General features: G+C 54.7%; 2 protein-coding genes across 8 annotated transcripts; one reads left to right on the top strand and one right to left on the bottom strand.

The window, feature by feature from the left end:
* Nucleotides 1-1,445: 1,445 nt before the first annotated feature.
* On the bottom strand, nt 1,446-9,118 carry IRGQ (immunity related GTPase Q). 2 transcript variants are annotated; one of them, XM_044257216.1, is made up of 3 exons: nt 8,750-9,118; nt 8,061-8,592; nt 1,446-6,682 (listed from the first exon to the last, which is right to left on the bottom strand). In XM_044257216.1, exons 1-3 carry the CDS (start codon nt 8,796-8,798, stop codon nt 5,326-5,328), a joined length of 1,938 nt encoding a protein of 645 aa, XP_044113151.1. In that variant the 5' UTR covers nt 8,799-9,118; the 3' UTR covers nt 1,446-5,325. The 2 variants fall into 2 exon arrangements, with proteins under 2 accessions (XP_044113151.1, XP_044113152.1); XM_044257217.1 differs by having other exon boundaries at nt 8,899-9,118.
* On the top strand, nt 9,107-12,556 carry ZNF576 (zinc finger protein 576). Of its 6 annotated transcripts, none has more exons than XM_044257219.1 (3): nt 9,107-9,242; nt 10,042-10,142; nt 11,832-12,556. In XM_044257219.1, exons 1-3 carry the CDS (start codon nt 9,181-9,183, stop codon nt 12,257-12,259), a joined length of 591 nt encoding a protein of 196 aa, XP_044113154.1. In that variant the 5' UTR covers nt 9,107-9,180; the 3' UTR covers nt 12,260-12,556. The 6 variants fall into 6 exon arrangements, with proteins under 6 accessions (XP_044113154.1, XP_044113159.1, XP_044113157.1 ...); XM_044257224.1 differs by lacking the exon at nt 9,107-9,242 and adding an exon at nt 9,249-9,430; XM_044257222.1 differs by lacking the exon at nt 9,107-9,242 and adding an exon at nt 9,437-9,564.
* The last annotated feature ends 1,246 nt before the right edge of the window (nt 12,557-13,802 follow it).

Here is a 13,802-nt window from a genome sequence, read left to right as displayed (position 1 = left end):
TGGTTGGGCTCCTATCTGGGAGGAGGATTCAAGTTCGGGGAATCAGTGGCTCCTGGACTAGTGTTCTTACGGCTGATCACAGGCACACAGATCCAATTAATGCCCAAGTGCATTAAATGCCCCTGCTGAGGTCCGGGGTGCTAACATTCCACGGAGTCAAGTAAGTTACATGGTCAAAGTCAACATCAAGAGCGGCATTTGCTGAAAGAGTCCCCACTCATAAGTAGTTGATTCTTCCTTCACCCTACGTGTAGCACTGTTCACAGGGTGTCCTGCTCACCATACCCGCAGAGCACCCACCAACTCGAACATTGCCAGGTACAGGAAAGCACAGGGAAGCCTCATGTGGGTGATTAGATGCTGTGACCCAGAAGTGACTAGATGAAACTCATGGGATGGAGCTAGTTGGATGGTCCCCCAAACCCCACGGAGTGGGAGGGGGCGGGCTGGGAAGTGCTGCTCTGCTCTGAGACTTTGTGACCTCGACCATGGACTTGCTTCCTTTAGTAAGCAGCAGGAACGGCTGCCAGGGCCTCCTAGCGAAGAGTTCTTGTTTTATCGTCCCAGCTCCCGGGGTGATAGGCACTGTGATTCTGTCCTCTTTTCAGAAGAACCTGAGGCTCAGAGGAGGGATGTTACGTTGGAGTTCACGCAGCTACACGGTGGTGGAGCCTAAGATTTTAATCATCACGTCACAGAGAGGGAACAAGCCTCTGTTATCTTTGACTGTATCTTTCTGTAACCACTCCCAAACTTAGTGGCTTAGTACGATGGACCTCCTTTCATTTAGCTCAGGATTCTGCCCTCCACAGTTTGGTCTGAGATCATCCAGGTGGCTCTGCTGCAGGGTTCAGCTTGTCAGCGAGGCAGCTGTTTTGGAGGGTTCACAGCCTGTAGCTTGGGGTGTGAAGAGTGACCGGGCCACATGCCTCTACTCACCCAGCAGGTTAGCCTGGACTTCTTGGCGTGGCACAGGTTCCAAGGGCAGCGAGAGAGGAAGCCCTAATGTGTGAGCACTTTTCAAGTGTCTACTTGGGTGGTGTTTGCTGTTTGTTGGTCCTGCGGCCGGGCAAATCATGCAGCCAGGTCAAGAGTCAGTCGGGACTCTCGAAGAACACAGAGAGGAATTAATGGGCTAAGCTGCTTCCAGCCCTGGAATGCTTTACTGTCACAACCCCCAAGGTCTAAGTGTCACTTTTCCACCTGTGTCTACCCCCTGCCCCCCCCCCCCACATACACTCTCAGGAGTCTCTGGATTCCAGGTCAAGGGTTCTTTCCCATACAGACCCTCACCATCCAGCTCTCCTCTCCCAGGACCCAGGAGTCCCCACCCTTGGTCTCTTTCTCCTTCAGACCCAGTACTACCTCCAGCCCCTTCATTCCCCAGACTAAGCAAAATCTCAAGCATCTTCCTTCCCCTTCAAGCCCCCAAAGAAGAGACACAGTGGGATTTCTACTCCTTTTTATTCACTCCCTCAAACAGCACCACAGGCCAACTATACCCTTAACTAGCCCTCCCCGGATCCCCACCCCAGTGCATACAAGTCTCTTCATTATCCAGAAATGTATGAAACTCAGCTCCAGTGATAAGATTGTCTCTTCCACTTCCGCTTCTGGCAATGGGCTAAGACTTAGCATTCATTTCCTTGAATTCTTGCCCCCTGAGGGTCTTCCAGCCTGGAAGTATGATGTCGACACACCCTGACGGCAGCCAGCAATCAGTTCTCAAGGGAGTCTTACTTAGTCTTTCTGCTTGGATGCTCCCAGAGTCGGATACCTCACGAGCAACATGATGCCTGTCATCAAAAGTCATAATTTAAAAGGCAACCACCCCACCCCCAAATTAGTTACAACACCCTAGTGTTGATACACACCAACAGAAACACAATGAGCACTCCCCAATACAGACAGAGGCAAACAAAATCGGGTCTTGCTTTCTCAGATATGATCCCCAGCACGAGTCCCACTGGCATGAGGGCAAAGGGAATTTGGAGCAGGGAAGCACAGTACAGAGGTCCCAGGGAAGACCAAATTGGAGATGGTGTGAAAGTGGCAGAAAGAGAGGAGGGCACTCTGTGAGCAAAGGCATGGGCGTGAGACAGAGGTGCCCAGACCAGAGTTGTCTGGGTACCACCTGGGGAACCGGGCACAGGCAACAAGACTTATGATTGAGCTGCCCTTCGGGGGAGGGCAGGCTTCTCTGGAGGGCTACAGGATGCTGATGTGTGTGCACACGTGTGTGAGAGAGAGAGAAAATATGCATGTACATAAGTACATACATACACTGTTCTCACAATGACCCTGTGAGGTAGATGCCACTTGCTGAGCGACTTGCCCAAGGTTACCCCAATGTCAGGAGGACTGTCTAACCCTAGATAGGATTTCCTGTGATAATGGAAGCGTTCTGGGTCTTTGCTCTCCAGTGCTCTAGCCACACATCACAGGTGGCCACCGAGCCCTGGGAACATGGTTAGTGTTAACTGGGAAATGGAGTTTTAAACTTTATTCACTTTTAATTAAAAATGGATACACACCGCAGTTATTGGGAAACTGGTCAATATAATTGGGACAGCTTGGGTAGAGGAATCAGTTTTCTCCACTGACGAATTTTCGGGAAGTTAAATAGAGGTATTTCTGATGAGCATTTATCATCTGAATGAGAGGTACACTATGTGTAAAATATCTCATTCTCTTCTCGATTGATTACAGGTTGAATTAATATTTCGGATATACTAGGTTAAGGAAGACGCAACTAGCTTTACCGTTTCCTTTTACTTTTGTAATTTGGCTGCTGGGACGTTTCCAGTTACAGATGTGGCTCCCATTCTGTTTGTCAGACAGCGCTGCTGGGCACCTCTCCCATCTCCCTGTGGCTGGTGAGCAGGACTAGGAGGCAGACCATGGTGGACTCGGTATTACAGATACAGGCAAACACCTGTCCCTGAAGCCCGAAAGGCCTTCGAGGACAGTGTGATGCTGTTCAGTATTGAGCCAAATGCTTTCTCCCACCTCGGCCATTCTCAACTGGGGGGACAAACTGTGCTAGTGGCAAGGGTTCAAGCTGGACACGGGGGTACCATCTGGCAGGTATCTGCCACTTAGAGAGTCACCCTTGTCTCCTGCTGTCAAAGAAAATAGGATCTTTGAAGAGTTTACGGTTTTCATCCAGCCCTTTCATTTCACAGATGGGAAAATAAGGCACTGGTCCAAGTCACCAAGAGTGCCAGTGGTGAAGCCTTGCTTGCCTCCCAGATCCCCTGACCTCTGACAGGGGCTCCTTTCCCATCAGATGCTTGTTTCTCCCACCTCACTCATTTCCCATCTTGTGGCCAGAGGCTGACAATCTAAGTTCCAGTCTGCTCGTGAATTTGGTATTTACTAATATTGAAAAATTACTAATCATGTGTACCAGGCACTCTTCTAGGTGCTGGGGATACAGCAGAGAACAAGACCAGTCAGAGGATCATAGCTTTAAATAGGTAAATAAATAAATAAGGTAATTATTTACAGTAATAATTGCTACAAGGGAAACACTGACGGGCTGAGATGAATAATGGTGACGTGTGAGGTACTTCAGTTACACTGGTCACCGAAGGCCTCTCTGAGGGGACATGTGAGCTTAGACCTGCTTGACAAGGAGGAATCTGTCATGGGAAGATCTGGGGGGCAGAGCATTCTAGGCAGGATGAACAGTAAATGCAAAGGTCCTGTGGTAGGATCCAAGGTGGCCCACACAGGTATCAGAAGGAAGATCAGGCTGGTTGGAGGACAGGGTGGGCATAGAGAATGTGAACAGGCAGGGGCCAGACCACATAGGACCTTGCTGTGTGCTGTTAGGCCTAGAGCCTGTCCTCCCTGGGCTTTGCTCTCCCCATCTCTCATAAAAGAGGTTCAACTTCATTGCCTTTCAGGTCTGTATTTTGACACTGAAGAATTCTGTGACCTGTGACATCTTTTCTACCTATAGTTGGCAGTCTAGAACATTCCAGGCACTGTGGCTTCTGCCTTTGCTTCACTCATGGCACACTCCCACGGTCTGGAATACTCCCTAGCTGTTCTGTGGGTCTCTTGTCCTCTGCAGCACTGTGTGTACACCAGAAGATAGAGCCTCTTGGTGACACCTGAGGTAGCCAACACCGAAATGTCTGGATAAGTGCAGCACGACAGCTGCTTTTCCAAAAAAGGCAGGAGTATAAAATACCAAGACCAGAAAGGATTAGGCTTAATGACAGAAGACATCAAGACCAAAAAGAGAAACCACTAAGGAAGCAGAGGGACAAAGGAACAGACTCACCAAAATCCCCTAAATCACTCAGCACCTATAAAACGGGGGCAGTCATAGCCTTCCCAAACTCACACAAAGAGAGGCAACAGCCAGGGTCCAAATCTGTAAGGGATTTGTGGGAGATACCTCTGGGGTATGGTTCCTGCCTTCCCACACCCAGAAGGTCTCATTCCTGGTCTCGGGCTGCCCCCAGGGCCCACCATGCCCAGACCTCTTGCCTCCTCCCCTCTTTTTGTGAGACTGTCCACAACAGCTGGGGAAGGAATCGAGGTCATCAGGCCCCTGGTGCAGCAAGTATTAGACATCTCTCTATTCCCCAAAGTGGACCAAAGGTTCTCCAGCTCTTCTGCAGTCTCCTGCTCCCTCCTATAGATGGAGACCTCCCACCACCCACAAATGAGACCAAGGTCCACCCCAATGAAGGTTCAAAGCCACTGCCTCTTGAGGAACTAGGAGGCTGGGTGCAGGCCCACTGCCTCTGAGAAGCCCAACTCCTACATCCCCAAGTGGCTCAGCAGTTCCAAGGATTCCCACTCCCTGGGGTACCCAGACTCCTTCCTTCATACTGGAATCTCCAGAATGATGGAGACCCTCCTCAGCAGAAATCAGGGCTTTCACCTCTCCCCCCGCCCCTCCCAGGGCTAGAGGACCAAATAGATCCAGTTTCTACTCCCCTGGAAACCAGGATACAAGCCCTCAGGTTCCTTCAGGACACATTCTGGTGCCATGCCCTGTGGTCCCCAGGGAAATCAGTTCTCTCCCCTAGACTCCTTTCCCCTCCAGGAGCCATGAATTCAGGGGACTACAAGTCACGAGCCCAATCAGTAGTCCTAGAGCCCTCGTCCCCTTCAGGCACTCAAGATTCTGAGTGGCGGCCCCCAGCTCTGTTACCTCCGAGGCCCAGACATTCCCATGCCAGATTCGGGACTCCCAATTCCGCCCCCCTCCCTCTAACCGGGACTTGGGAGTCCTCAGCCCCTGGCGGAGCCAAGCAGCAGGGACGCTGAGCACCCCGGAAGCCCCGACCCTCATCCCACCCCTCACTGCGCTGGCCCATGGGGTGCCAACACGGCCTCCGCATCGGCCTGCATCTCGTTGAGGGCCTGCAGCAGGACGCCGTGCGCGGCGCGGTAACCCAGGCCGCCGGTGGCCGCCGCACCGCCCGCGGGCCACAGGAAGGACAGGGCGCCCAGCGCCGCGCCCCCCGCAGTGCCCTCGCCCGCCCATGCGCCCAGCCGCGCCTCCACCTCAGCGCGGGTCACCGGGCCCGGGAAGCGCGTCCGCTCTGCCAGCTCCCCGGGAGTCAGACCTAGCGCGCGCTCGCGTCGAGCCAGTACCGCGGGTTCGAGCCCCAGCGCCCGCCGCCACTCCGCCAGCTGACCCCGCAGCAGCGCCACGTCGCAAGCCCAGCCGAGCCCTGGGATCGGTGCCGCCGCCGCCGCCAGGCTAGCTAGCAGAGCCGGCCGCCACGCCCCGGCCCGCAGAGCCGCAGCCTTCAGCCGAGCCCCGTGGGGAGACGCGGGGGGCAGCGCCAGCAGCAGCGCCCCCGCCTGGGCCGGGGGGAGCGCGCGCCGCAGCCACTCGCAGAGCCCGGGGAGGCCCCCAGGCCGCAGGGGGAACACGGGCGGCGGTGCCTCCTCCAGCACCTCCCACGTCTCATCCTCCGGGCTCAGTGCGGCCGGGCGCTCTGAGACCCCGCTGCCCGATTTCTTCCCGCCGCCGCCAACACGCGTCAAACTCTCACTGCCTTTCTCTGAACCTTCCCCGCCTTCTGCTTTCTCAGACTCTTCCCCGCTACCTTTCTGCAACCCGGTGCCACGTTTCTCCCTTCCCTCACTGCATGCATTCTTCAACCCCTCTCCGCCTGCGTTCTCCAAGCTCTCGGAGCCGGCCTTCTCTGCCTTTTCCTCTTCCTCCAGGTACTCTGGATCCTCGCCCTCACCATCTGTTCGCACGCAGACCAGCGGCGCATCTGGCAGCACGAAGGGCCGAACCTGAGCCCAGTCCTCCTCAGTGGGGGCCCCCGGGGTGATGAGGATGAGGGCATCGTAGTGGGTCGGATGGGGGGCGGCAGCAGTGCCCGGGGAGCCCAGAGGCACGTTCCAGAGCACCACGTTGGGACGCTCTGGGGCCGGGTAGGGCGTGGGCCCCGGGGGCGTGAAAACAGGCTCGTCCTCTGGGTCACTGGGATCCAACCCGAGCAGCATGTTCAGCACAAGGCTGACATCAGTCTTGCCCGCCACAGCCAGGTCCAGCCGTGCGCTGCCCAGCCGCTCCAGGCCAGCGCGGACCCACGACAGCGCGGCCTCCAGGCCACCGGTCTCAAAGGCCTCACGCACAGCCTCCAGCTCGGCGGCACCCAAGACCTCGAAGCCATCCTGAACCGGTGGAAGGAGCCTGAGGGAACAGGAAAAGGGAGGGTAAAGGGCAGAAGAGGGTTTAAACACTAGAGGGTTGTGCTACAGGAACGACTAGGTTAGGATGATAAAGACAATTTGGGGGCGCCTGGGTGGCTCAGTGGGTTAAGCCGCTGCCTTCGGCTCAGGTCATGATCTCAGGGTCCTGGGATCGAGTCCCGCATCGGGCTCTCTGCTCAGCAGGGAGCCTGCTTCCTCCTCTCTCTCTCTGCCTGCCTCTCTGCCTACTTGTGATCTCTCTCTGTCAAATAAATGAATAAAATCTTAAAAAAAAAAGTATAAAAAAAAAAAAAAAAAAAAGACAATTTGGAAGGAGGATCAGGAGAGGGAGGGGCCAGACTACTGGTATAGCATACAGAAACCAGGGCTTAAAACCGGACGGGGTGTGTTGGTTGAGGTCAGGTTTCCAACAAAGCCTAAAAGTGGGTACCTGCTAAATAGTCTCTGGGATTCAGTCTTTGGAGGGGTGGGGCTTTCCCAAAGGACCTGCAGGGTTAAGAAAAGCCAAGCAAAACTCCCAGAAGGTCGGGCTCAGGTAAAGACAGAATTGCAACTGAATTGTGGACTAAAGGAAGGTCAAGCACCTCCTGACTGGAGCAAGGTCACCCAGGGCACTCTTTGCTGAGACAAGGCGTAAGGAGGGGAATTAGGGCCAATGAAGGGGAAAAGTCTCACCTACCAGTGCTTACCAAGGAAGGAGATGTGGCTAGAAGAAAAAAGATGCATACTGAGCCTCATCTGACTTCTATGAAATAGGTGGCCAGGGGCTGGGGGAAAAAATGCAGGAAGTAGCCAGCAAATGGGCACAGAAATGAGATGGGATTAGAGAAAGGAAGTGGGGGAGTAAACTCAGAAATAATAAGGCTTTCCGAAGGTGTGGCTTTACAATGACTGGTGTAGCTAGAGAACAAAAAAGATGTGTGAATCTTAGGGTAAAATCTTTGCAGGCATCACAAGCTTTTGTGCTGAATGAGCCCTCCTTCAAACTTTTGCTGGGAGCCAGTATTTGGGCGTTAGACTCTGGCCTCTCCTACGATCCACACTGGGGCAAGGCTTTTGATCTTAGAACGCTGGTCTCAGAACGCTGGCAGGAGGCTGAAGCTGGAGGACGGGTCGGAACCTATAGCTGACCCTTGAGTGGGACGGGCCTAGAAGTAGGGAGAGGGTCCGGCACTGAGCTTGGGCTTGGGGTGGAGCCTCGATGACCTCAAACACTGTGCTGAGGGGTGGGACCTGGACAAGAGAGCAGGGTCCCCAGCAGTTATCCTGTCCATGGGGCTGGGGGGTCTCGCGGATCTCAAAGAACATTTTCTGCGGACGAAGTCTAAAAGATCAGGCCTCCAACCCTACTCTCTTACCTTTGCAGCACCTCCGCCTGGCTCCGCAGCGCCACCCGCAGGCGCTCCAATTCCTTGCAGCCATCTCTGCTGCTGCATTCAGCCGGCAGCACGAAGAGAGTTGCGGCCTCCAACCCTGTGCTGTTCAGCAGGGCCGTTGTCCGATCCCGGGCCTGGGCTTCATTTTCCGAATCTCCAGGACGGAGGTTCCGTACAGCCAGCAGCGGGGTCCCTCGGGCCAGAGCGGCCCGCGCTGCCTCTCCCAGCGCTGGGGCCAAGGGTTCCCCGTTCCCCTCGGGGCCGGGCAGCACCAATACTAGCACATTGGCCTCCGCTGCCCAGGGCCCTGGCTCCGCGGGCGGACAGCTCAGCTCTCCCAGGAAGAGGCCAGGGCCCGCAGCTCGCAGGCTGGGGATCCCGGAGTCCGGCCGTCCCTCTGGAATCTCTATCGTCTCCACATTCCCGTCGCAAAGCGCTGCGATCAGCGCGGACTTGCCACAGCCCGGAGGCCCGAGGAACAAGGCGGTCACGTCACCCCGTGGCGGCGGCATACCTGGAAAGCAAGGGGGTGGGGCACACCCGGGTCAGGGAGCGCTGAGCCTTTTTCTTTCCTAGTCATCCAGTTCTGGTCAAAGACTTCAGCCCTTCACCCCATCCCCTTCCCTTCTTGGATGTCATTCCCAGGGAAAAGTCCGGCACCCACGCCCTACCTATTCCCCAGGGATTCGCGCGTTTTGTCCGTCCTCTTCCTGGATACATTTTTCTCTGTTTCAAAATCTCAGAAATCTGGCCTTCAGCCCCTTCCTCCCCAGGGACATGGATGTTTTTATCCCCCAACCCTCCATTCCAAATCACTAACCGAGCAAACCGCCGGCACAACCGAAAAGCACAGTTGGCGGCGACAGATCCTCCGCTGAGAAGCCCCGCCCCTCGGGTCGGGCGGACGGAGGCCGGACAGGTTAGAGGACCGGGATTTGGGGACGTCCGGACACGTTCCCGGGGCTCTAACCTGACGTCACTCTCTTAAGGAGGGGGTGTGTCTTGGAAGCGTGACCTCCGGGCAACAGCCCTTCACTGCGCCTGCGCAGAACACTCGAAGTAGTCCCACTCCTCAGCTCCCGCTGAGGCCCGGCTCGGAACAATGAGGGAGTCAAAGCGCCTGCGCGCCAAGACCGCCAAGCCACAGCTGCGCCAGAAGCTGAGGTCTGTACGGCACGGGCGGCGGGAGACGTCATCATAACGCACCCCCGGGCAGAGAAGGACCCCTACCGTTACTCTGAGGGCCCGGTTGGCGCGACTGCATCACTGCCGGATAGCATCCCGGGCCTGGGCTTCGAGAGGCTCATCAGGCGAAAGGGCGTGGAAGCAAGCTACTGGGACCTTGAGACTCGGTGGGCCCTACCCCGCTTCCCTCCGGGTGGCGGCGCTATCACGAGCGACTGACAGGCGCAACGAAAGGCAGCCCTCTGTCGTCTGGAGAAAAGCGGAGGCCTGGGCTCCCCGCCTCGGGAGGAGGGAACCGAGGGCAGTGCTTGGGGTAGCGGGACTGGGAGGCTCAAGGCGCACATGGGAGGCGGGGGCCCTGGGTGGAACGAGGGTTACAGGATGTCAGAGAAAGATGCCTGCCGGGAAGAGGCGGGCTAAAGTCTGGATACCACCACCGACCTTAAGACACGTGGGAGACGGGGGTGAGGCTGGTGTCAAAGCTCAAGGGTTCTGTGCCCCGAGTTCAGGGAGGTAGTTTGATGTAGGAGACCACAGGTCTCAATCAGGTGAGAAGGCTCTAAGGGGTGTCACCTATCTAGGGAGTCGAATCTTTAGGGAGGGTCGAAGCTTCCCTAGGGAACAGCTCCATCGGGTTAGAGTTCAAGAGGATGGCATCTTATGGGGGCAAGGAGAGCCTGTCAGAGGTCACGAGATTAGCGGGCCCTGTAATGCTGTCAGTAGATGTGCGACTTCACTCGATTTACTATTCTGTCCTGCGTGCTACTGTCTTGACCAGAGGGATCCCAGTCACTATGGAGGACCCGCGTCCTGAAGGGAACATGGAGCCCCAGGATTCGTCTAAGGAGAGAAGTCCCCGCAGTCCAGGAGGCGACATCTGTGAGTGCTGCTGGCCAGAGGGTGGGGTGCTGGAGCTGACGCTAGCTCTAAGGATATCTACAGCATTTCAGTGTCCCAGGCTTTACAAGGACTTGCCTGCGGGAAGGGACTGTGATAAATGGCTTCTAAGCTGCCCTACCAGGAACTGCCACTCTCCACCCTTACCCTTACTCTGCTCAGATGTACTCACCCTGCTCTGTCCATGTCAGTTCGAGTGGGCCACAGTTCACAGGAACAGAGTGGCATCCAGAGAGGCTTGGGGTGGGAGATGTGAATGGGAAAGGTTGGGCACTATGAGGAGCCCTAAGGTTCCAGTTCCAACTCTACCCCAGACTTTGAGTGCGACTTGGGCTTGGGTTACTCTGTCAAAAGAGGGTGCCACTACTCAGGTGACGTGGCTGTACTGGAGATTAATGGCAGAGAAAGGGAAGGTCAGCTGTTAACAAAGGTAGCCAGTTTTACATACCACGATAGCCACAAGTCTCTACTTATGATACTTATGAAGCTTATGATGCTTGTGGGCGCTTTGTAGGAGTGCAACCTTCCTTATCTCAGTCCTCCTGGAAGTCCCTAGGAAATTCCCTCAGGTAATGCTGTCCAGCAGGTGCTATCAGGTAAGGGAACTGAGGCAGAGGTTATCGTGAGGACGAGAGCACCCAGTGTCAAGGCCCTCCAGCCAAAGACCATTGGGAACACACCTACAGTTGAATGAGCTGGGTTCATTGCTCTTTGAGGAATCGCGCATCTGTGGTGCTGTGGGGGCATCTCAGTGTTAGAAAGGATTTATCTTAGGTGGTTTGCAGAAGGGTTCGAGGAAGGGTTTTGCTTGGGATTAGATGCTGCCAATAAGCAGGGACCAAAGATAGGTTGGTGAAATCTTATCTAGGAGGGGGGGGTACATAGGCTCAAGCTGCGAATTAATGGAGCAGCAGCAGCCACTCCTAGGAGCCAAGATGGGGGCGCGGTTTTGGTCTTTTTTGTGGCTTGGACAACGTTCGTGTTTTGTCTGTGCTCAGACGTTATTCTGGCATGGTCTTGACTTGGTTCATCTCAGTCACAGCATGGCCTTGTCTGACAAGGTTGTGTGAAGCTGCTTATGTTCAACAGGAGACCACCAAGGCCTAGCTGGGAGCGTCAGGCCAGCCCCCGGCTGTCAAGCTGCTTTTCTCTCAGTACAAATAATCGCAAACCACTGTGTAGCACTGTTCTAAGCACTTTCTATGAATTAGTTTATTCACTCCTTCCAACAACCCAGTGAGGTAGTTATAACCGTGCTGGTCAGTTATAACCATACTGATGACGGTTATGACCCCACTTTCCAGACAAGGACACTGTCTTACTCGCCTAGCAAGTGGGAGGTCTGGGATTCAGTGCCGGGCAGTCTGGCTCCAGAGGCTGTGCTCTAATCACGTGGCTCTGCTGGAAAGGCAGGTTCCCTGGGTTCTAGTCCTGACTCCATTTCATTTCCCGGCCTCATGACTGTAGGCAGGTTGCCTAGCCTTTCTGAGCCTCAGCCTGTTCACCCATAAAACAGGTCCTGTAATAGTTTGCCTGTGCCACTGTCCAGCCCTGGCATAGTCTGGCCCATAGTAAGCCCTGAGTGTGAATTGTTGGCATGACTCTGGGGCTTGGGAGAGGTCCTGGTGACTTTTGCTGGCTTCCCCCCCGACCTCTCCCCACGTCCCTCAGGCCACCTGGGGGCCCCGCAGTGCACCCGCTGCCTCATCACCTTCGCCGATTCCAAGTTCCAGGAGCGTCACATGAAGCGGGAGCACCCAGCGGATTTCGTGGCCCAGAAGCTGCAGGGGGCCCTCTTCATCTGCTTCACCTGCGCCCGCTCCTTCCCCTCCTCCAAGGCCCTGATCGCCCATCAGCGTAGCCACGGTCCAGCCGCAAGGCCCTCCACGCCAGTGGCGCCCACCACGGCCCAGCCTACATTCCCCTGCCCTGACTGTGGCAAGACCTTTGGGCAGGCTGCTTCTCTGAGGCGGCACCGCCAGGCGCATGAGATCCAAACCCCTCCTGGCCCTTTTGCCTGCACTGAGTGTGGTCAGGACTTTGCCCAGGAAGCTGGGCTGCATCAACACTATATCCGGCATGCTCGGGGAGAGCTCTGATTGAGGGCTAAGCCCTCCCTAGGACAGTGCGGGGGGGGGGGTTCATTGGCTGCTAGAACCCACCTCTGATACAGGATGGGGGCCTTGGAAGGATTGCTTTCCCTCCCTGGACAGGCAAAGGACTCCTGATGCGTAGGACCCAGAAGATGCTCATCTACAGCTTCAGTCTTTGGAGGACACAAAGGCCTTCAGGGATATAGTGGAATTAATGAAATCTTATGTTTAAAAAAAAGAAGCCAAAAGGAAAAGTGTTATTTGTATCTCCCGCATTCCCAATTAAATAGTTTGAAACCACAACTAGCTGCAGATTGTGTAATCACCTTTAATTCTTCCCAGATGGATGGCGTGAGCTATAGGAGCAAATTCCCTTGGATGTGAGCAGGGAAGGTGAGGTGTTGCAGGGCTGTAATGTCATTAGAAGGGTCCCAGACATGGAGCAACTTGGGCCTTTGGGGAGGGGATAGCAAAGTTGGGGGCTGTACTCTAAGTCATGTGGGGGTTGCAATTTAAGTCCTTGTCTTCTCCCACCCCCTGTCAGTCTTTCCCACTCATGGAGGGGCCATGGTATTGGAGGGATTGGGGCTCCGCTCCCCGCCCCCACCAGTAATCTGTTGCTCACTTAAATAATTTTATGGACCATTCTGGTCATGAAATATTTTCTATATGAGTAGGTGAGATGACATGAATAAAACAACAAAGAGTATCTAAAAACAAGAGATCTATATTAAAATGTCTAAACAAGGAACTCTGGCTTTTGAGTAGGAATTCCCAAAAAATGTAAGAAGGGTACAGGGAGGGGATGCCTGCATGGCTCAGTTGGTTAAGAGTCAGACTCTTGGGCGCCTGGGTGGCTCAGTGGGTTAAGCCGCTGCCTTCGGCTCAGGTCATGATCTCAGCGTCCTGGGATCGAGTCCCGCATCGGGCTCTCTGCTCAGCAGAGAGCCTGCTTCCCTCTCTCTCTCTCTGCCTGCCTCTCCACCTACTTGTGATTTCTCTCTGTCAAATAAATAAATAAAATCTTTAAAAAAAAAAAAAAAAAAAAGAGTCAGACTCTTGATTCCAGCTCAGGTCGCGATCTCAGGGTTATGAGATCCAGCTCAGTTATAGGCTCTGCACTGAGCATGGAGCCTGCTTCAGATTCTTAGTCTCCCTCTCCCTCTGCCCCTCTTCATGTGCATGCTCTCTCTCTCTCTTCAAAATAAATAAAACAAAAGGGCACAGGGAGGGGGAAGCTCAGGTCAGAGCTGGCCTGACCCTGCTGGGAATCTGATTTGAAATCAAACAGAGATACCTTCTGTTTCCTGTTGTATTTGGCCAGCATTGGAAGAGCTCCCATTAAAGTCCTATTTTCAGCCCTTGAAAAGCCTAACCCTAGGCCGAGTCCCACCAGGCCCGTGCTGAGTGTGGTCAGGACTTTGGATTACCTGCCCTGCCCCCCACTTAGAGACAATGGTTGATGCCCTGCATATAAAAATCACAGACTCTGTCTGAACCAAGGGACGCTTTTAAAATCCATGGCTGAGACAGATACGGTAGAGACAGA

This window comes from Neovison vison, chromosome 7 (genome assembly GCF_020171115.1).
Source record: "Neovison vison isolate M4711 chromosome 7, ASM_NN_V1, whole genome shotgun sequence".
Lineage (NCBI taxonomy): Eukaryota > Metazoa > Chordata > Mammalia > Carnivora > Mustelidae > Neogale > Neogale vison.
This window is presented reverse-complemented; position numbering and strand designations above follow the sequence as displayed.